A 24,123-nucleotide genomic window follows, 5' to 3' on the forward strand; every position below is an offset into this window, starting at 1 on the left:
CTTACATAGCACTGCAATGCAACCTAGCTGTGAAAGTTGGACTATAACACTGCGCACTGGAAAGCTGATGTGAACAGTGCTATTGGACAAAATGTTTGAAAACTAGGACTGCAAGATCAAATCAGTCAATACTTAAGGAAATAAACTCAAGCTGCTGACTGAATGGTCTGACAGTAAACTTAAAATTCATACTTTGGCCACATAAATAATAGGAGTCACTAGAAAAGGCACCGATTCTGGAAAGAACAAAGGAAAAAAGGGGGAAGCAAAGGATGAAAAAACAGACAGCATTACTGAAGTAATGCATACAAAATTGCAAGAAGTTAAAAGAACAATTTCAAAGGACAGGCTTGTTGTATTAAATCAGATCCAACTCTTCATGACCCAAGGGTTTAACAACTACATTAAATACACACACACAGACTGCATGTATACTATGTACTGTAGCACAACTTGGCATCTCTGAGGAACTGCACTGTGCGAGGATTGTAGTACATTAACAGAGGAAGACAGATGCAATCCTTGCAAGATGTGAAAAATGCTACTTATTAAAGTCTCTGTATGTATGCAAAGATACACGTGCCTGACTTAGCCTTTGTTGTCTTGAGACTGCTGTTTTGTCTATTCACAAGGGAAGGTACCAGCAACATATAAAGGAGGAATCCATCACAAATTAATAATTTCTGAAATTGAGGACTCTTCCTGATGGGTCCTTGGTCAGTGTGAATTACAAGCAGTAACCACTATGGTGGAAGAAGATAAAAGAAATGAATGAAAGAAGCAAAAAGCTGAGCCATACTGTTTTACAAAAGTCACAAATCCCAGACTCTTCGTCAAGACAGGAATGCTTTGTGAAGGTGTGGAGTGAAGACCAAGTGGTCATGTACAAATTTCTGCAATGGAAATGTTTCTGAAGCAAGTAGTGAAGGCAGTCATTCTTCTACTGGAGTGGGTTTCGACCCAAACATGTGCCAGTGGGCAGTTTATCGCCTATTGGCAAAGGAATGCAGCTGGCACTTCACTAGGAAAAATGTCTGCTTGGCATCTGTGAACTATTCTTTCCTTAGACTAAAGGAGAACACCAAGTTTGAATAATTTCAGAGATGACTAGAGATCCAGGTTGTAAATCTCTTGTCCCCTCCCCCCTTTTCTCTACACCTGCAAAAACAAAAACAGGAAGTAGAGAGACTAATCAAAGATATCCTGGAAACATCATCTGAAGAAACCTGGGTTTGTCTTGGCAGACACTTGAGCTTGTCTTCCCCTACAGACAATGGAATCTGCCCATTGTGTGTAGGGGAGAGAAAATCTTTAAGATACTACTAGTAGAGGTAATGAACACTAAAAGAGTCTATAAACAGATCGGGATCACCTGCAAACTCACTTAGGTGGTAGAAGGTACCTTTCTCTGAAGCAGAGAACCACTTCTATTTGAATGCACAGGCCTCATAAGACTAAAACATCTGAACAACTTCTATAACATCTGTGATGGGGATAGCCACACCATCATGGGTGGGTACAAGTTGTTCTCCAGAATGTTCCACTTTTGGAGGACCCAGACTGAGCACAACCTCTGCATCTCAGAGTTTAGCAGCCTATTCACTGCCCTGTGAATGTGAAGTCCTGTGAATAGTTTTCCAGTTTAACATGCACTGTCAGACGAGCATCATACCCCAGCAAAGAGACTGGCCATGTGCTCTTATGGTCATTTAAATACAGCAAGATGGATGTCTCTCTGTCTGAATAAGGACAGAACACAAAAATACTCTTCATGAGAATCATATGAAGTTGAAGGCCACAGAGTCTTGGGACCATTATACCTAGCCAGTTTTCACACTAGACTGTACCTCCTTTCTCCAGGAGGGCTATGCCAGTCATGTCAGGGATGAATTTATGAATACTCATCCAATTATCCAGGTTGCACTTGAAGGAAGGTAGTATAACACCCTGCTTTATATACAGGGGAAGTCTATACTAGAGTCAAGGGAGATACAGAGTAATAAATCTGTACCTTCACCTGGTTTTACTGATCTGCTGAAGCAGGCTTATATCTTATGCGCAGGTACTTGTTGGATTGTTTTGCATTATGAAGGTACAAGAGATACTGGACTACTAGGTCCCTGATTGCTCAGAAAGTGAGGAATAGGTCTCCTACGAGAATCTTATAAGACACAGAAAAGAGGGACAGTACTTTTGGTCTTTTCTGGTAGCTTACAGATTTTAAGCCTATGATCTTTCCTCATGTGGAGTCTTGCCAAGAGAAGCATGGAAAAGCACATTCATCCCTGATTCAGGTTCCCTATCTTGAAGAACCTTAACCTGCCCTTTGCCTTTTTCCTTGCCCTTTAATGGCATCCCTACAACCACAGAGGACAAGGCGTTCCTCTGGTCCACGTCATCTGCAGATGCTACACCACAGGGACTGGGGGTGTAAAGATAAGTGGAATGAGGAACCAAGAGCAACCATGTCAGTGGCTGACGCAAAACAGGAATGAGTGCAATATCTAAAGACTCCCTAATAAATTTATTTTTGTAGACCAAGGAAGGCAAAACCATTTAGCCTAGTAGCTACTCCATAGGTTAGCAGTAAATAAAATCTTTAAAGGGGATAGTGGAGACTGGATGAGTCGGTAAAGTACAGAACAAGTAGGACTGAGGTGAGTAAACCCATGACAGTCCCTCCAAAAGCACAATACCGTACCCCAAATACACAAAAGAAAATAGTGTCATTTATTTTTCTTTACATACAAAGATAAGTGGAATAAAGAACCAAAAAACATGGACAAAACACTGGAAAGCAAGAAATGCATTTAATAACAGTTCTTGCTTCCCAACATCGTTTGTCCGTTTTCTTGGGAAGTTACTTGTTTTATTTTTACTGTTTGACTACATTTGCACAGGTTCTACCCCTACCTTTTCTCCATTATATACAAAGTTCACAGAAATATTTATACTCCCTTAGAAATGCAACGATTGTCACACAAATAGACTTTCTTAGCAAAACACAACATTTTAATCAGAAAAACTAAGTTTTCCTCAGAAAATTTAAGTGGAAGGTTTTTTCCAACAAGAAAAGTACAGTTTTGTACCTACCATAAATGTAAATGTCCGAGTGTATTCACTGCTGCAGTCATTACACTTGGGTTATCCTGCCGTCAGGCGGTCCCGCAGTTGGCCAGAGTTGCAAAGTCTTGGTCTGGCGTCGGTTGCTGTTGCTTCTTCCCTGACGTCAGTGCGCCAGGGGTATATAAGATGCAGCCAATGCCATTTTCTTCAGTTTTTCTTGCCCCAGATGTCAGGTGCCCCCAAATAGGTAGGCAATACATACTGCTAATAAAACATACATAAAAAATAAAAACAACACCTTCAGTTACAAGCAAATATACCACATAGGTTGTATAGGGTAGAAGGGTATAGATAAGCCCCAGCTAAGAAAGTGGGGATGGAGGGAGGGTAACCTGGATTGCAGCAGTGAATACACTCGAACATCTACATTTATGGTAGGTACAAAACTGTACTATGTTCATCGTGTTTCACTGCTGCAGTCAATTCACTTGGGTTGAATCCCAAAGCTGAGGTTGGGTGGCTGGGTCTATAAAGGATTTGGGGTGGCTATGAGGCCCTGCAGCACTGCAGTGGCAAAGCTAGCTCTGGATTTAGAGTAAAGAGGCAAGTGGTAATGCTTGGTAAAGGTATGCACTGAACTCCAAGTTGCAGCTTCCAAAATATCCTCGGTAGGTACTCCTCTAAGGTAGGCAGTTGAAGTGGCTGTTGCCCTGGTGGAATGTGGTCTAATGTTGCTAGGTACAGTTTTTCCATGCTGTGTGTAGCAGAAACAGATACAGTGTCCTATCCACTTTGAAATGGTCTGCTTTGAAATAGCCTTTCCCTGTGATCCTGCAGCATAAGCTACAAACAATTGCTCAGTTTTCCTGAAAGCTTTTGTTTTGTCCAAGTAGAAGTGTAACTGCCTGTGTAAGTCCAATGAGTGCAGAAGTCTCTCCCCTTTATTCTGGGGATTTGGATAAAATGTTGGCAAGTGAATAGTTTGGTTAAGAGCCACACTGGATACCACCTTTGGCATAAATGTAGGGTTTGTTCACAAAGAAACCCTGTCCTGATGAAAAATGATGAAAGATTCCACTGCCATTAGTGCCTGTAACTGTGAGACTCTTCGTGCTGAGGTTATTGCCAGAAGCAGAGCAGTTTTCTATGACCCATTTTAATTCTGCTGAATTGGCTGGCTCAAAAGGAGGTAAAGTTAGTTTTTCCAAGACAAAGTTGAGGTCCCAAGTTGGTGTTGGTGCTCTCTGGGGTGGTTTTATGTTTTTAGCCCCTCTGAGGTACTGTTTTAGTAATGGATGAGGGAAAATAGGAGGATCCGTGTTGTAATGAGCTGAGATGGCAGAGGCGTATCTTAATGGATGAAAAGGATATGCCTTTGTCCAGCATCTCAGTTAAGTATTGTAATATCCGAGGAATATTTGGAACAAGAGGGTCAAAGCTTTGAGCCTGGTTCCAGGCACAGAATCTCTTCCACTTTTCTGAATAGGATTTCCTGGTGCTGGGCCTCCTGGCCTCCAAAATGACAGCCATAACAGCTTTAGAGAGAGGTGTTGGCTGCTCGGCTAAGTAATCTGCCATGCAGCCAGGTTTAAGGTTTTGAGCTGGCTGTGCAGGATCTGATTGTTTTGTTGAGTCAGAAGATGAGGAATTTGAGGTAAAATCCATGGTGGGCCTTGAGCCAAGTTCTTTAAGATTGGGTACCAGTGCTGGCGTGGCCAGTCTGGGGCAATCAGGACCATTTTTGGCCTTTCTTGTCTGGCTTTTAGGAGTACCTTTGAAAGGAGAGGCAGTGGTGGGAAGGCATAAAATTTTAGGGTTTTCCAGCTGAACGAGAGAGCATCCACTTTCCATGCTTGTGTGTGGTAAGTCCTTGTGCAGAATTTCTGTAGTTGGCAGTTCAGAGGGGAGGCAAAAAGTTCTATGTCTGGGCACCCCCATTTTTGTGTTATCATGCTGAATACTTGTGGACTTGATTTCCACTCGTGAGGATCCATGATGTTTCTGCTTAAGTCGTCTGCCAGAGTATTTTTCTTTCCTGGCAGGATTTGTGCTTGTAGATGAACTTGGTAGGTCAGTGTTGTGTTCCACAAAGTCATGGCTTGTCTGCAGAGGGGATAGGAATGAGTGCCCCCTTGCTTGTTTATGTACCACATAACTGTGGTGCTGTCCGTCTTTAGTAATCGTTGTCCTGGATGCAGAAGGTTCTTGAAAGCAGTTAGGGCATTTTGTACAGCTAGCATCTCTTTTTGATTGATGTGAAGATGCATTTAGTCTGCGGCCCACTTGCCCTGAATACATTTTCCTGCCATGTGTGCTCCCCAGGCGTAATCCGAAGCATCTGTTGTTAGTGTCTGCCTGGCTGTGGGTAAAGTGAAAGGCTGTCCCTTGTTGTGGTGACATGCCTGTGCCCACCATCGAAACTCCTGTTGTAGGCAGGGAATAAGTGGTATTACTGTCCAAACACTTTTTAGGTACCATTGTAATTTCCTCATATGCAGTCTGGCATATGGTATTAGTAGCATGCAGGACACCATGAACCCCAAGGCCTGCAGAATTTTTTCTTGCAGGGAGTTGGGCTTTTGTTGCCATCAATTGAAAGTACTGAGTCAGTTGCCTTTGTTTGTCTGGCGTGAGATAAGCCATCTGGGCCGCTGTATTTAAGCTGGCACCCAAGAATATTATCTCTTGCGAGGGCACTAGTTTTGACTTCTTTTCGTGTACCCTAGCAAATTAGCAATCTTTTTACAAACACCAGATGATTTAGAAGAATGTCCTTGCTCTCTGCTTGAATAAGACAGTCGTCCAAGTAGGGATATATTTGAATTCCTTTTTGTCTGCAAAATGCAATTACTGGTGCCAGGCATTGTTGTGAAGACCCTGGGCGCAGTAGATAAGCCAAAGGGCAGTGCAGAGAATTGGTAATGCATTATGCCAGCTATGAATCTGAGGTATCTTCTGCAATTCTGTCTGATTGAGACATGCAGGTATGCCTCTTTGAGGTCCAAAGTAACAAGCCAAGCCTTCTTGCCCAGCATGGGAAGAAGTTGCTATTGTATCAACATTTTGAATTTCGGAACATCCAGGTAAGTATTTAGAGTAGATAGGTCCAGTATGGGTCTCCAGGCTTTGTCCTTTCTGGGGACCAAGAAAAGTCTTGAGTAAAATCCTTGTCCTTGTTCCTGTTGTGGCACTTTTTGAATAGCTCTCATGTCCATGAGGGCTGTAATTTGTTTTTGTGCCTCTGCCTATTGATTTTGTGGCAGGTCTGGCATACTTTTGGCCTTGGTAGAGTGTGAAAGTGGAACCTGTAACCTTGAGAGACAATATCCAGAACCCATTTGTCTTGGGTGATTATATGCCAATTTTGTGAAAAAAATAGCTAGTTTTCCCCCTAAGGGAGTTGCCAAAAGGTAAGTGCTTGGCATGTGAAGGGGGAAGTCATTGGGACCGTTTCCTATAAGGTTGTGACTTGTCATCCTCCTTTTGGGGTAGAAGCACCCCGCTGCCATGGTCTGTAAGAGCCTTGGGGCTGAGATCTGCCTCTTGGACGTCTGTATCTGCCTCATTGTGGTCTGTCTGACACTGGAAAGGACCAATTTTTAGAAGGCCAATTTCTGCTAAATAGAGGTGGCTGCACCTGTAAGAAATCCTTCACTGTTTGCATTGATTTTGCCTTATCCTCCATTTTCTTTAATACCTCTTCTGCCTTAACACCAAACAAGATATCATGCTGTAAAGGAGCATCCAATAATTTTGCCTTAACATGATCAGGTAAACCTTGTTCTTTTAACCAAGCATGCCTTCGAATCACAGATCCTGTAACTGCGGCTCTACAAGAAGCCTCTAATGAATCAAAACCACATTGCAGAGTATGTTTTCCCACTTGTTCAGCTGCATGCAATAAATCCTGCATCTCCTTGTAGTCAGGACTTTCTGAGCTTGTAAGCATTTTCTGTTTTAATAGAGGCATTAAATATTGTTGGTATTTAAGCATGTGGAACTGGCAATTTAAAGCCCTTACTGCTAAAGTTGCAGAAGTGTAAACTTTCTTCCCCCGTCTATCTAATGCTCTTGAATCCCTGTCAGAGGGAACTGGATTTTTAGCAGTGGAAGCCTTTACCCCTTTGGGACCCTGGGAAATAGTTTCTGGGTCAGCAGCAGGGTTTTTATAAAGAAATTTGTGAGAGTCAGGGACTCTGTTGTACCTATCTGGCTTGACTGGTGCTGGGGGCAAAGAATCAGGGGTTAAATTGGATTCAGAGAACACATCATCCACAATATCTAACACAGGCGGAATAGCAAGGGACCTGTGCTGAGGCAATAAAAGAAAATCTCTGAGCCTTTTCTTGGATTCTGAATAATCATGGCTCTCCCAATGGAAATGCTCCCTCATGGTATGTAAAGTTTCCCCAAAAGAGTAATCCTCAGGAGGAGAGGCTGAAGGGATAGATTCTTCAGCATCAGAGTCCTCATAGGGGGAGTATCCCCGGTCTGAAGAGGAATCAGAAGAAATGGAGACCTGGTCAGAGGAATCATAGTCTGTATCCTGCCTAGGCTTTTTATCAGGAGGGGGATGGGAACCCCTGATCAGAGTAATTAGGTCTTCGGCCATTTTGAGCATCTGTTTTTTTAGGCATGGATGCCTGTCCAGGTGAATGATGTACTTGTTTCTTTGTCTTTAATGGAGTTTTAGACTTGGTTGTTGTTTTGATGGTAAGCTGTGAAGGTCTGAAAACGCCCTCAGAAGCTGATGCCTGCTGAGCGGTTCGGGACCCATCTGAGGGGTTAATTTCCGTAGGCCCAATATCTTGAGTTTTCAGAGGTCTAGAAATCTCCACGTGGGAGTCAGAGGCGGCCTGTGGCTCTGAGGTAGCGGGTGTCAGGGGCTGCGAATGCGCCTCACTGAGAACCAGTGAACGGCCTAGAAGAAGCTTCATCGTCAGTTTTGGACCTCGGATGCCTGTCCTTATCTTTGTCTTTGCGTTTTCTGTGTATTCCGGTCGTTGGTTGTTCCAACGGCATGGTATAATTGAACCTTCGGCCAAAATAATGGCAAGCAAAATCAAGCCGATGTTTAATAGTGCGCTTGTTAAATCTAGCACAAAACCGACTAGTGAAGTCGTGGTCTGGGCCTAGGCATGGAATACAGTAAGAATGAAAATCCTTATGAGGTATTTGCTTCCCACAAGAAATGCAATTATTAACTTTTACTGACATCGGTCTGAGGCAAGAAAAAGTTTCCCCAATGGGGTACTTAGCTTTATTGAAGACTTCGGTTCTGAAATTCGAATTTGAAAATCTCAGGAGTCGGCCGACCGACACTTGCAAACTGCTTTTGCTTCGGGCAACGCGCGGCAAGAAAGACTGAAGAAAATGGCGTCGGCTGCATCTTAAACACCCCTGGCACACTGACATCAGGGAAGAAGCAACAGCAACTGATGCCGGACCAAGACTTTGGAACTCTGGCCGACTGCGGGACCACCTGACGGCAGGATAACCCAAAGTGTAATGACTGCAGCAGTGAAACACGATGAACATCAAATGTGCACAGCCTTGAAGGATCACTAGCAGACTGACAGTCCCACAGTGCTCACCAAAGGAATGTTCTTTGGTAGAAGAAAGATTCAAAGTATTTAGCACTCTACTGTCTACACGGAGCTTCTCTTGTATTTCTGACAGAGAGCATGAAGGCACCCTAAAGCTTTGAAAGCTGGGCAGTGGCAAGGGTTAGAACCCAGACAGTTTAGGCTACTGCATTCAGATGTCTGTTGCAATAACCTAAGCTACTGCAACAATGATGTAAATGTTAAATCTCTCTGTATCACTGACACTAAACAGTCTACTATAACAAACATACTCAGGACTGTGAAATTCATGGTGACTCAAACCCAGGATAGACAAGATAGTCTGGATCCGGGACTTTATTCTGCGTCGTCCCTCAGGGCTGCAAGTCATGATTTCTTAAGCCCTCGTCAACAGAAAGTGTAGACAGGGAAGACTATCCAGAGCTGTATCAATTAAGGAACCCCTTAAGAGAAAAAAAATAATTCTCAGTTTAATAATCACCACAGGAATGCAGCCATGGGAGCTCCCACTCCAGGAATGCCACACAAAGAACGCCTCAGCAAAGCCTTTCAGGAATTAGTCATGCAGGAAGGCAGAGAAATTCATCATGGAAGCCCTTCTTCGACACCTCCACCACTACAGCCAGCATCATGGTAATAACAGGTGCAAGAGACCAAAAGCAGCCATTTGTAAAACAGCAAACTAAAGGAACCTTCATGCATACCTCTGACAACAATGTGTAAAAAGACACCCATCATGTCCAGTGGCATCAGCCAGGCACCCTACAGTAGCACAGGCACAACCATATGGAAAGTCATCATCCAAAATCTGACAGATATGCTCAATGAAGTCAAAGACACTCTGGTGGGGAAGGAACATTTTGTCCCTTTCATGACACAGGAGGTACAAGAAGAAACATTTCCCAACTGTGAAAAGACTGCATCTACAGTTCCTTTGTGGAGAACAGTATTAACCTGACCGCAAAAAAACTGATGAGAATACGTTTTTTTCTGAAGCCTTTTTAAGACAACAGCTCTTTCAGATATGGGCTTCTCTGACCATGCTGAATACTCAGTGGCATTCATGAACGCAAACTTGGAGCTTTCCCTCAGACAGAGCGCTAGACAATACTGAGGACTGCAACTGCTAGATCAGTGGGTCATCCTTCTGGGACACCTAGCGGCAACATGGGGTGTGGGGCAGTAGTGTCAGACACTTAAGGCCCTCTTCACACAAACGAGGGGACTTTCTCTACTTGAAGGCTGGTCATGCTTGCTTACAAGAAGAGGAAGGACTGTGGGGTTCCTAAAGGTCCTCTAGCTTGAATGCCCATTTACTCTTCAGGATGACAGACCATGGCATAAACTGTGAATGTTGATAGAAAATAACATCCTACCCCTAACAATTAATAGGCATCCAGACTTCTAGAACTGATCATTAAAGAATGACAGCCTCAGCTATGCCATCTTATTTAAGAAAATATCAGGGCCTACTGTCATAGGTACAGAGTCTGCCTTGTCAAAACTGCATTAAGACACAGTCTCCCACTGTAACAAATGTAAACAAGTGTGCTAACCAGCATCTTCAGCCTGACTATGGAAAGGCGGCAAGTTTTTCCACTCCACAATCCACCAAGGAGGACAAGCAAGAGTTGAGGCATATGAAAGATACAAGCCCCGACATGATAGAGCAGAATACTCAAGTTAAGAAAACAAACAAATACCACTAAAATCCATGTTCTCAGTATGTTTTCTGCTAGTATGCAATAGTAGTAGCTTATAACTAGATCTAGTAATTTATTTTAAAACTGTAAGATAAGAGCAAAACTAACTCTGGAAAGTATTAGAACCTGAAAACAACTTTAAGTGGGCTTCCATATTCTGAAGTCTCTCTTCCACAGCTTGGTTACCACACTCGGGCACTATATTACGTGTCTTCTGGCGAGGATGTCCAGTACCAAGTGTTCTTGTCTGAGGGCCATAGCTGTTAACTACCCTAGAAACTACAATTAAGAAGTTTTATTAGAAAAATTAACAGCAACAAAAAAGTCAATATTAAAATGCATTTAATAAAGTAGTAGACTATACAGATGATGATTATTAAACCAGTTTACTGGGATGGTCTAAGGACCTTTTTAAGCCAAAACTCTGATACTGTTGATTGTTTACATACCTTTGACAGTCTGCTAACACAGTGATTAATATATCAGTTGAACCAGCAATGGCAGACAGTGAAAAAAGCGTACACAATAGCAAGCAGACAAACGGAGTAAAATGAGTGCATTAGAGACAACTGATAAAAGATCCAAGTTGATACTCATTACATTTATTAACAAATGCAGTACATGAAGCACCATTATGCTTTGCAAATGACATTTAAAAATACTCCTTGTCACAATGAATTAGTGAGTAAGGAAGCTACAGCTTTTATCATACACCCACAGAAACTACTGCAAGAATTCAGAGATGTCAGAAATTTTATCCGTTAGTAAGGCAGCAGTAGATTATTCCCGTGTTAGATAATGGGTGAATCATACACCGATAACTTTTGGAGAACAAATTCTCTCTAACAGTGTATTAGGGTACAGATATTGCCTAGTGTAACAAAAAAAAAAAAAAAAAAAAAAACATCCATCTCTTCATGACAGCATGGGAAGCTCAGTGAGACAATATTTGATCAAGTGTCAAACTCAAAATACACACACAGACAGACACACTTACATCACAACCAGTATTATGCCTGGTTTAATGACTTCTTACTGCAGTGCTCAGACTGCACCATGGTTCTGAAATTTATATGCTATACTGTATGATACGCAATGCTCTCAAAGGAATTATGATCAGGATGAGAAATCTAAATGTGCTTGCTGAGGGAAGGCAAGTAATTTTGCAAGCAATGAAGATTATAGTGTGCGGTTTGATATTTTAGTTTTACTATTTACTCAGTTTCTCTACACCCACACCCACAAAATGATGTTATAGTAGGCACTGAGCAATACATCTGCAAAGCACTGTAGGTAATCAAACCCACTTTCCTCTTTAGTGAAGCTGCTTCTTATTTATATTGGGCTTTCACTACTATATTTGTTAATTTTCAATGAGAGGTGTTCCATCTGCAAAAACTAGTTGCCAAATTGTCTTTCTAGACAATAAGAATACTTCTGATGCATTTACCATGGAAATACAGTAGTGTTTACATTAATTTAGGTAGTAAGGCATTGTGGCTTTAGTCTTTAGTGGTATCTTGGCAGGGATTTTCAGCTCTGTAATTCGGAAACCCTTCTAGTTGAAGTGACTGCTAAAAGGAAAGCTGTTTTCCAGGAGAGAAATGTTAAGACTGCAGTAGCAGCTGGCTCGAAAGGAGCGAGAGTGAGTTTTTCCAATACAAAATTGAGGTCCCAGGCAGGGGTTGGAGCTCTCCTGAGTGGTCTTATGTTTTTGGCCCCTCTGAGATACTACTTTAGCTAAGGATGAGAGAAGAGGGGAGGTTCTGTGTTGTAATGAGCCGAAATGGCTGAGGCATGGATTTTTATGGAAGAAAAGGACAGGCCCTTGTGAGGCATCTCAGTTAAGTATTGTAAAATCTGAGGAATACTGGGCACTGCTGTGCTTATCCTTGTGATTGATTCCAGGAACAGAATCTTTTCCATTTGTCAGTATAAGATTTTCTAGTACTAGGCCTTCTTGCCTCCAAAATGACATCCATCACAGGTTTGCTGAGGGATGCTAAGGGTGAATTTAGGTGATTAGCCATGCTGCAAGATTCAAAGTTTAGAGCTGAGTGTGCAGAATTTGGTTGTTATGCTGAGACAGTAAGTAAGGTGCCTGAGGCAGGTGCCACGGTGGAAGGAGTGACACATTGCGCAGGAGTGGGTACCAGTGGTGGCGAGGCCAGTCTGGAGCAATCAAAATCATCTTTGGTTTGTCCCGTTTGACTTTTATCAGAACTTTGGAGAGCAGAGGCAGAGGGGGAAAGCCATAGGGTGATAGGTTTTTCCAGCTGAAGGATAGAGCATCCCCTTTCCAGGTTTTTTGTGATGAGTTCTTCTGCACAATTTGTCCAACTGAAAGTTCTGGGGTGAGGCAAAGAGATCAATGTCTGGGCTCCTCCATTTGCGTGTCAACATGTTGAAAATCCGTGGTTCCAGTTTCCATTCATGTGGGTCCATGAGATTTCTGCTTAGTTCGTCTGCCAGAGTATTCAGCTTTCCTGGCAGGAATTGAGCTTGTAGTTGTATTTGATAGGTCAAGGACATGCTCCACAATGCCATCGCTAGTCTGCAGAGGGGGTAGGAGTGCATATCCCCCTGCTTTGTGTACCCCTCTGCTTGTTTATGTACCACATAACCGTGGTGTTGGTTGTCTTGATCATTAATTGTCCTGGACGAAGGTAGTCCTTGATGGCTGTCAGTGCATTCTGTACAGCTAGCATTTCTTTTTGTTGATATGAAGGTGCATTTGAACTGGGGTCCATTTGCCCTGAATGCACTTCCCTGCCAGATGTGACCCCAAGCATAGTCTGATGAGTCTGTAGTTAGGGTTTGGGCGGCAGGGGGTAGTGTGAATGGCAGTCCCTTGTTTTGGTGGCAGGCCTCTGCCCACCATAGGAACTCTAATTGCAGGCAAGGTATGATAGGAATCATCGTTTCCAGGCTGTGACAATGCTGACTCCATACCACTGAAGTTTCCTCATATGCAGTCTTGCATATGGAATCAGAAGAATGCAGGAGGCCATGAACCCCAAGGCTTGCAGTATTTGTCCTGCGGAAAGCAGGGTTTTTGTGGCCATCTGTTTGAAGTAGTCACTAAATGAATTTGCTTCAATAACGTAAGGAAAGCCATCTGGGCAGTTGTATTCAAGCTTGCACCCAGGAATGTAATTTTTTTGAGAGCGTACCAGTTGTGGTTTCTTTTCGTTTAAAAAGTGTACCCTAGAAAAGTTAGAACCTTTTTTACAAACGTCAGATGTTTTAGAAGAGTGTCCTTGTTTTTTTGCTTAAATTAGACAATCGTCCAGGTATGGACATATTTGAATATTTCTTTGCCTGCAAAAAGCAATTACTGGAGCCAGGCACTTTGTAAAGACCCTGGGTGCAGTAGATAAGCCAAAGGGCAGTGCAGAGAAAGTACAGTTGTGTACACCTACCATAAATGTAGATGTTAGAGTGTCTTCACTGTTGCAGTCATGACTGTAGGGTTCTCCCCTGCCGGCAGGCAGCCCTCGGTCGGCCAGAATCCCAAAGTCTGGGTCCGGCGTCGGCTGTTCAACCATGCTCCCTGACGTCAGAGTGCCAGGAGTATAAAGCTGACAGCCGACGCCATCTTCTCCAGTTTTTCTTGCCCCAGATGTCAGGAGTCCCAAAATGAAAAAGGTCCCATAACCTTTGCAAATACACCTCAGAAGAATGGTGAAAAAAGGAAATACACAAAAGTAAAAATAAGAGGGGACAGGAGGGAGGGAAACCCAGACTGCAACAGTGAAGACACTCGAACATCTACATTTATGGTAGGTGTACACAACTGTACTATGTTCATCGTGTTTCACTGTTGCAGTCATGACTGTAGGGTAGAATCCCAAAGCTGAAAGAAAGGGAGTTGGTCATAAAGACGAGGCGGCTAAAAGGCCCTGCAAGACTGCAGAGGCAAAGCCTGCCCTAGACTTAGAGTAGAGAGGTAGATTGTAGTGCTTAGAAAAAGTATGCACTGAACTCCAAGTTGCAGCTTCCAAAATGTCCTTGGTAGGAACTCCCCTGAGGAAGGCCGCAGAAGTGGCAGCAGCTCTGGTGGAATGAGTCCGTATACTCCCTGGGATTTGCTTTCCATGGTGAGAATAACAAAATCTGATTCCATGAGCAATCCATTTAGAAATGGTCTGTTTTGAAATGGCTTTACCTTGGGAACTTGAAGCATAAGAAACAAACAATTGTTCTGATTTTCTGATGTCCTTGGTTCTGTTCAGGCAAAAACGTAGTTGTCTGTGTACACCCAAGGAATGTAAGATCCTTTCCCCTTTATTTTGAGGAGTGGGGAAAAAGGTTGGCAAATGGATAGTTTGATTTAAAGCCACTTAGGAAACCACCTTAGGCATGAAGGTAGGATTAGTCCTCAAAGATACCCTGTCTTGATGAAAAATAATATAAGGTTCCACAGCCATAAGAGCTTGTAACTCTGAAACTCTCCTGGCAGAGGTTAGGGCTAACAGGATAGCTGTCTTCCAAGATAAAAACTTGATGTCAGAAGAGGCAGCAGGCTCAAAAGGAGGCAAGGTTAGTTTTTCCAAAACATAGTTGAGATCCCAAGCAGGAATGGGAGGAGATCTAGGAGGTCTTAAGTTCTTAGCTCCTCTGAGAAACTGTCTCATGAGCTGGTGGGAAAAAATGGGAGGGTCTGTATTATAATGAGCAGAAATAGCAGAGGCATGTATCTTAATGGAAGAGAAAGAGAGACCCTTATGTAAGAGATCTGTCAAGTAAAGTAAAATTAAAGTAATGTTAGGAAGAAGAGGATCAGAATCCTGAGCCTGCATCCAGGAACAAAATCTTTTCCATTTTCCTGCATAAGATTTTCTAGTGCTAGGACGTCTGGCTTCTAAAATGACATCCATAACCTGCTTGGGCAATAAAGAAGAAATCAAAGGCCCTGGATTAACCAGGTTGCCAGGCTGAGATTTCTGACATGAGAGTGTAGAACCTGACCCTGATACTGGGACAGAAGGTTCGGAGACGGAGGTAAAACCCAAGGGGGCTCCAGGCATAGGTTATTTTAGAGTTGGATACCAAAACTGTCGAGGCCAATTTGGAGCCAGCAAGATTATCATCTTGGGCTTGTCCTGTTTTATCTTCAATAAAACCCGTGGAAGAAGAGGAAGAGGCGGAAAGGCATATCCCGAGAGGTTCCTCCAACTGAATGACAAGGCATCCACTTTCCAAGCTTCTCTGTGGAAAGTCCTGGTGCAAAAATTCTGTAATTGATGATTGAGATGGGATGCAAAGAGGTCTATGTGAGGACATCCCCAGACTGCTGTTATCATCCTGAATATTTTGATGTCTAGCATCCACTCGTGTGGATCCGAATGGTTTCTGCTCAGACTGTCTGCCAGGAAGTTTTGTTTCCCTGGTAGAAACTGAGCTTGAAGATCCAGATTGCAAGCTAGAGCTGTGTTCCATAGATCCATGGCTAGTCTGCAAAGGGGGTAGGAATGAGATCCCCCTTGCTTGTTTATGTACCACATAACTGTGGTGTTGTCTGTCCGAATTAGTAGTTGTCCTGGTTGTAAAAGATTCCTGAAGGCCAATAGAGCTTTCTGAATGGCTAACACTTCCTTTAAGTTGATATGCAGGTTCTTCTGATCCTTTGTCCAAAGGCCCTGCAGACAATTGCCCTGAAAATGGGCTCCCCAAGCATAATCCGAGGCGTCCGTGGTTAGAATCTGAGTGGCAGGAGGCAGACGAAAGGGTTTCCCTTTGTTTAGAGCACATGCCCTGGACCACCAAAGAAATTCCTTTTGAAGACAAGGAAGGACGGAGATCAGTATGTCTAAACTGTGGCAATGCTGAGACCATACACTTTTTAGGTACCACTGTATTTTCCTCATGTGTAGTCTTGCATATGGTACGAGAAGGATGCAGGAGGCCATGTAACCCAAAGCCTGCAGGAATTTCCTTTCAGATAGTTGAGTTAGAGTTGCCAAGGTTTTGAAAGTTGAAGCTAGCTGTAATTGTTTTTCGGATGTCAGAAATGCCATCTGGGTTGTGGTGTTTAGAAGTGCACCCAGAAATGTTATCTGTTGTGATGGTGTCAAATTTGACTTTATGTTTACAGAGAATCCCAGGAACTTGAGGAGGTTCTGTACAAATTCTAGATGCTGGAGTAAGACATCCTTGCTGTCTGCCTGAATTAGACAATCGTCCAGATAAGGGTAAATTTGAATTCCCTTGAGTCTGCAGTAAGCTACTACTGGAGACAGGCATTTGGTGAAGACCCTGGGCGCAGTAGACAATCCAAAGGGCAGCGCAGAGAATTGAAAGTGCCTCGATCCGGCCTTGAACCGGAGGTATTTTCTGCGATCCTGCCTGATGGGAATGTGTAAATATGCCTCCTTTAAATCCAAAGTTACCATCCATGCATCTTTGGACAGCAATGGAAGCAGCTGCTGTAGAGTAAGCATCTTGAATTTTGGAATCTCTAGAAATGTGTTCAAGACCGACAGATCCAGAATGGGTCTCCATGAGTTTTGCTTCACTGGGACTAGAAAGAGCCTCGAGTAAAAACCTTTTCCCATCTCTGAAAGAGGAACCAGTTCTATGGCACTCATAGCCAAAAGAGCTTCCACCTGGTTTAAGGCCTCCGTCCATTGATGTTTTGGAAGGTCTGGCCATCCGCGTGGCCTCGGCAAGGTATGAAAATGGAATTTGTAACCTCTTAAAACCACATCCAAAACCCATTTGTCTTGGGTTATTTGAGTCCAATTTTGATAAAAAAAGAGAGAGTTTTCCTCCGAGAGGGGCTTCCAGGCAAGTAGTTCCTGTAGCCCAACAGAGGGAGTCATTGAGTTTGTTTCCTTTGAGATTGTGACCTGTCCTCTCCTCCCCTAGGGGTGGAAACAGTCCACTGTTTTGGTCTATAAGCAGCTTGTGTTTTAGGCCTCCCTCTGGAGCGTCTACATCTACCCCTCTGAGGCCTGTCTGAAGTGGGAAAGGACCAATTTTTTGAAGGCCAATTCCTGCTAAATCTAGGTGGCTGTACTTGTAAGAAATCTTTAACTGTTTGCATGGATTTCGCCTTACCCTCCATCTTTTTAATCACCTCTTCAGCTTTTGATCCAAACAAAACATTATGCTGAACAGGAGCATCCAATAATTTAGCCTCTACTTGTTCAGGTAAATTTTGTTCCTTTAGCCATGCATGCCTTCTAATGACTGTGCCAGAGGCCGCAGCCCTACAAGAAGCCTCCAAGGCATCAAATCCACAGTGTAAACCATGCTTCCCAACCTGTTCAGTGGCATACAATAAGTCATGCAATTCCTTATCATCTGCACAGGCAGAAATGGAAGTAAGCTTTTGTTTTAAGACAGACAAGAGAAATTGCTGGTATTTAAGCATATGAAACTGACAGTTTAAAGCCCTAATGGACAAAGTAGCAGAAGTGTACACCTTTTTGCCCCATCTTTCTAAGGATCGAGAATCCTTTTCAGTAGGAATGGGATTTTTGGCAGAAGCGCCTTAACTCCTTAGGACCCTGAGAAATGGTTTCAGGGTCAGCAGAAGGGTTCTTGTATAAAACTGATGGGAATCAGGAACCCTGTAATATCTATCAGGCTTAACAGGAGCAGGAGGAAAAGAGTCAGGGGTTAAGTTAGCCTCCGAAAAGGCATCATCCACAATATCCAAAACAGGAGGAATAGCCAGGGGTCTATGTTGGAGAAGAAGAAGAAAATCCCTCAGTCTTTTCTTGGATTCCGAATACTCCTGTCCTTCCCAGTGGAAATGTTCCCTCATTTCATGCAAAGTTTCCCCAAAAGAGAAATCCTCAGGGGGAGAAGCTGAAGGAATGGATTCTTCAGCATCAGAATCCTCATAAGGAGGGAAAGAATATTCCTGATCAGAAGAAGAAACTGAGGAAACAGAAGCCTGATCAGAGGAATCCTAATAAACATCCTGCCTTGGCCTTTTGTCAGGAGGGGGATGTGAACCCCTAATCATAGTAAGTAAATCCTCCGCCATCTTGAGTAACTGTTTCTGTGACTTGGGAGCCGGTTCAGAAGAGGCCTGTGTTGAAGTCTTTGATTTAGAAGGAGTCTTTGCCTTTGTCTTTGGCTTTGACTTTACTAGTAGCTGAGTAGGCCTGAAAACCCCTTCGGAAGCCGGTACCTGCACAGCGGCTCCGGACCCATCTGAAGGAGCATTGTCCGAAGGTCCTGCAACAGAAATATTTAAAGGCCTGGTTGGCTCCTCATGAGAGTCCGTTTCGGCCATCGGTTCTGAAATGGCCGACGACAGGGGCTGCAAAAGCGCCTCAATGACGACAGCAGAACCTGAAGCTGGCTCCGCTTGTGTGCTATCATCAGATTTGGACCTCGGAGGCCTGTCTTTATCCTTGCGACGTTTGTGAACTCCGGTAGCCGGGACCGTATCAGACGACATTTTGTAGTTAAAGCGCCTACCGAAGTAATGAAAAGCAAAATCGTACCTTCGCTTAATTGTACGTTGATTGAATCTAGCACAAAACCGACAACTAGCTACGTCGTGGTCAGGGCCTAAGCAAGGAATACAGTAAGAATGAAAATCCTTATGAGGTATTTGCTTCCCAGATGAAATACAATTATTAACTTTTTCTGACATCGGAGTAGAGCAAGAAAAAAAGTTTCCCCAACGGGGTACTTAGCTTTGAGTGGAGAAGAAAGTCTTCGGACCGAAGTATATAGAAAAATTCGTCAGGAGTCAGCCGACCGGCACTTGCGAACTGCTATCACCGCACGGCAAGAAAGACTGGAGAAGATGGCGTCGGCTGTCAGCTTTATACTCCTGGCGCTCTGACGTCAGGGAGCATGGTTGAACAGCCGACGCCGGACCCAGACTTTGGGATTCTGGCCGACTGAGGGCTGTCTGCCGACAGGGGAGAACCCTACAGTCATGACTGCAACAGTGAAACACGATGGACATCTGGTAATGCAAGTAGCCTGCTTTGAAGCGGAGGTATCTTCTGCAAGATTCCCTGATTGGGATATGCAGGTAAGCCTCTTTTAAATCTAGAGTTGATAACCAGGCATCTTTGCTTAGCATAGGAAGTAACTGGTGGAGAGTCAGCATCTTGAATTTTGGAATGTCCAGAAAGGTGTATAGAAATATATATATAACATTTTTAGATTCTTGTTTTTTTGGAAGGAGTTATGGTTTCTTTTGTGGAAACGCACTCCTTTATATACATTTTTGAAGTGCCTTTAATGGATACAATAGTCGGGGGCGAGTTAGTAAATACTGATTATTATACAGGTATTGCTTTAAATGCTTTAAATGGATAAATGTTTCCAAGCTATGTACCCCATTGATTTTTGGCGCCAAATTTTAAATATAAGGCGAATTAAGTTTAGCAAAAGTGTTCTGATGAAGCCCACTGTGTTTGTGGGCGATAGCGCTCAACCGTTTGTGTTTATACTAATTGTGGTCTTCATTCCTTTTTGTGGAATAAACATTTTATTAGAAGCAGAGGTGGTCGTACACTTAATGGTGAGTCCGTGGCTGTGAGATCTTTGCTTTAAGAGTAGATAACACTGCAGGAAATGAAAATGACTGATAAAGCACAATTTCAAATAACCACAATATAACAACATTAAATAAATGGAACAAACCTCTTGATATGTACAAATATACAGAGTCCTCATTATAACAGTGACCAGATATACTGTCTTCTGTTCCCAAAAGCTTTCAGCAAATAATGAAGTGAAAGAATAATTTAAAAGTCTAAACACCTATCTTGAAACAAGAACATTGATGTTGAGATACACATCAGAATAATATCAAAGCAAGTTTACCTTTTTAAAAGTACGGTTTAGTTGATTTGACCTCCATAGTATATTAAAGGCATGTGTACTATTGGTAATGATGAATTTTATTGTTAAATATCAGTGTTTTAGATGACCAGGGCAAACACTGAGTTATTACAAAGTCAACTTATTGAGGAATCCGGTGACCCACCCAAAAAAATAATTGGTTATATGAACACCTTGAAAGTAACCACTAGGGGATGCAAGGATGGATGAACATGGAAGTCATGGAGAAAGAGCTCAAAGTAGAGTGGGATGGAGGTGGAGAATTTTTTTTTTCATCAGCCTCAGTGACAAACTGAGGCAAATGCAACCTCAGTTTAACATATAATCTGAGTGATGGCACACAGAGTGCAGCAGCCTCCTTTTGCTACAGTGTGTGTAAATATTAGTCCACATACCTGCTATGGTAATGGAACGGTCTCCTGATCTTCCAGTAACACAAGGATTCATACTGCCATCTTTATATACATATACACACACACACTATATTATATATATATATATATATATATATATATATATATATATATATATATATATAGAGAGGTCTACTTCAGATCACCGAAATCCCATTTCACTGAGACCAAATCCCTAATTTTCCAAATACGGAAAAATCATTTCACTGAATCTAATTTCACTGACTAACTGTAAGCTATAGACTTCCCAGCAGTAGTGGCAGTGTGTAAAGTACATTGTGGCAAGTAAAAGGTATATGCCCTTTTCCCCACTATAGTGCAATTCTGGAGTTTGTATATATAGTTAGGGGATGTGGAGACGTAGGCCCAACTTAGTTTGGTTTTATATTGTCTGATTTCCGTTGAGAGGATAAGTAAGTAGTTTTTAAGTTGTGGAAAGAGGTAGTCATTAGTTTTGTGAGCATGTTTGTCTATGATTTCCCATTTTGTCTTTTGAAATTTAGCATTGTAAGCTGTCAGTGAAATGAGATTCAGTGAAGTGAGTTGTCAGCGTTGTGAACTGTAGGTGATCTGGTCTCCGTGAAATGAAAGTCAGTGAAATGGGATTTCAGTGATCTGAAGTAGACCCATATTATATGTATACAACACACACACACACACACACACACACACACACACACACACACACACACACACACACACACACACACACACACACTTTGTAAACCTGATTTAAGAAGGTACTCTCCTTTTACCTTTCACATGGCTTTTATGTCCTGGATATGGAGTGAAAATGGCATCGGTTCTGGCACAGCTGTTTTCTAAGCAAAGAGTAAAAATGTGAGTAAATGAAGGAACAAAAATTTTATACACAAGCATTTAACAAAAATGATCAAACCTACAACACAATACATTGACTACGAAAGCATCATAATCTTCCACATCAACTAAGCCTTTTCGTTACTAAATGGAATTGAGACTGTACACAGTCCTACCTGCATTACTCAACTATTACAAAATACAACAAAATGTGGTCGCGGTGGTGCAGTAGTTAGCATTGTCGCCTCACAGCAAGAGGTTTTCCTGTTAGATTCTCGGCTGGAGCATCTTCTACGTGGAGTCTGCATGTCCTCCCCACAGTTGAGTGATGGCAAAGACACGCAGGTAGGTGCATGCTTGAATGGGTGTGCTTTCCTTGAAGGTCGGGCATCAGGCTGGCAACTCGGCACCATAAAAATCCACTGCCAATCATGAGGAGACCAGAGTTCCGCTGTGGCGACCCCCAACCGGGAAAAGCCGTAAAACATTACTTACTTTACAAAATACAACAAAATGAAATCTGCAGAGAATGAAATTTTAAGCTGTGGTAAGACTGCAACTCCAGCTATTGCACAGAGTTAAACCAAGAACCAATTTTGATTCTAAAACTAATGAAAAAAGAATTCAAACTTACAAAAAGATGAATGACCTAAATGGCATGTACATCTGACCAAACCATAATATTGGATTAACTATCATTAAAATTTTCTGAAAATTGACAGTCTACAGAAAAATGGGTCCAATGATGAACAGCTATAAATAAATGTAGTAAGTAAAGCCAGCTTTGCAATTCTGAATTCAGACACAGAGTACAACAAAGTACTTTCTAGAGGCAATCTTAACACCATCAATCCAATTTTGTTTTAAGCTTCAAATTTATAGTCCTCCCCAACCTTGACTGTATTAGTTTCATCAGTCCGAAATAACTTAAAATTTTCTCCATCCTGCAAGGCTGGCAATCACAGCACACCATCTCATGGGGGAAGGCCCCTCTTTCTAGGAGCAGTCTGCCTTATCCGAGCCCTCATTTTAAACGTGACTCTCAGAGAAGGACAAAATCAGTAGCTTGAGAAACAGTCATCGATAGCTCGTTTACTCATTTCTTTTGTTGTTCTAATCCTAAAACATCCTAAAACACTACCAGATGGCCAAAGTGCTGGACACAAGTGTGCACATGTCACTGCCAGCTGCTGCACTATCTTACCTCTACCAGGTGTTTTGCTGCACAGTGGCTGGTACTCTCTCTCTCTTGCCCAGGATGGTCTGGTTGAAATCACCCACTTCCTTCAATCCCTCCCAAGTCAATACCTCCAGCTAAAAGTTAACAGTGTGCACCTATGCAGATAAATGGGAGAGAATCTATGAAAGTGAAGTGGCTCCAACACAGTGCAGGCTGTTCCAGATATGTAGCAGTATATGAAGAGGTGTTCCATGTGTGTGTCTGTGTTTGAGGAGGAGGAAGAGATAAAAATACAAAGAACAGGGGAGGTATTTCAATAGTTTTGCGAGTGCATAGTGTGTGTGTGTGTGTGTGTGTGTGTGTGTGTGTGTGTGTGTGTGTGTGTGTGTGTGTGTGTGTGTGTGTGTGTGTGTGTGTGTGTGTGTATCTACATGTGGTGGATAACAGCTGCCTGACGTGACCTGTTGCTGGTATGAATTAGGAGCTTGCGGATGCACAGTGCTCAAGTACAAGGTGTGTGGGCAAGAATTTCAGTATGACTGTGCAAGATGTATGTCTGTGCATGGTTCATGCCGACTGGACTGCTAGATAGGGCAGACTTGCAAACTACAGTTTGGAGCTGGTTTATTTAAGCTTTTCCTGTCCACTAAAACCTGCTAAGGTTGGTAGGACACTCAAATGAATACAGATTTGTTCAGAACAGTTCAGTTATGCACATTCTCATCCATCCACAACCCCTTTCCCATTTTTATGCATGGGGTCGGGTGTCACTTCAACAGGTTTACACTGCCACGTGGCTAGCCCTATTGCAGTGGTTCTCCCGCACCACACAAAGACAGACAGAGACACACACAGAGACAATGGCCAGTTTAGTATCCAATCCACCTACTTTGGAATGCGAGAAGAAACTGAAGCACACAGAGGAAACCCAGGCAAACACAAGACTCTGCACACAAGGCACCTCAGCTGATAAGCGAACCAGGGATCCTCTTTCTGTGAAGCGACACTATCCGCTGCGCCACTGTGCCACCCATGCACATTCCCACAAGTGCAGTAAATGGGAATCTGCAGGACTATGAATCACTAAATGATGAAGCGGTGCAGCTCAACTCATCTGTGCAGAGTAAGATGCACTGCTAAGCCATTTTCTACGCATCTTAGCCATTTTCTTTCACATACTTTACGTCAACTAATTTACAGATTTTGTTCGCCATATGGAGAGGCTTGAAAGTATATTTCAGGACATTTCTAACACTGTATGAATAGCAATAAGTATGGACTATCATTTGGTTTTCAGCAGAGTATAAAAAAGTGCTCTCAATCTCAACATATAAGGTGAGAGGAGGATGAAATCCAGAGTAATGCCATAAAAAACAAAAGCCAAGCATTCATTCAAAAAAGTCAGACAGACACTCACAGACAACTGAGTATCACACGCTCCTGTGCGTTTTTCATAAACAAGGAGAGTCAAACCTTATATGGAAATCACTGTGTACATGAAAAAACTGCATTATGTTTCACATTTCATGTGA

General features: G+C 42.7%; 1 protein-coding gene across 1 annotated transcript in view; it reads right to left on the bottom strand.

Moving 5' to 3' along the window:
* The window catches only part of LOC122803864 (MAP3K12 binding inhibitory protein 1), a 64,876-nt gene that overhangs the window by 35,680 nt on the left and 5,073 nt on the right, over nucleotides 1–24,123 (bottom strand). Inside the window, exons 4-5 of the mRNA XM_044073544.1 lie at nucleotides 21,348–21,413; nucleotides 10,463–10,633 (exon numbers count right to left, since the gene is read on the bottom strand). Coding sequence (XP_043929479.1) covers nucleotides 10,463–10,633; nucleotides 21,348–21,413 — 237 coding nt within the window. The remainder of the gene's footprint in view (nucleotides 1–10,462; nucleotides 10,634–21,347; nucleotides 21,414–24,123) is intronic.

The sequence above is a fragment of the Protopterus annectens genome, chromosome 6.part0 (genome assembly GCF_019279795.1).
Source record: "Protopterus annectens isolate FY-2018-M chromosome 6.part0, PAN1.0, whole genome shotgun sequence".
Classification (NCBI taxonomy): Eukaryota; Metazoa; Chordata; order Ceratodontiformes; family Protopteridae; genus Protopterus; species Protopterus annectens.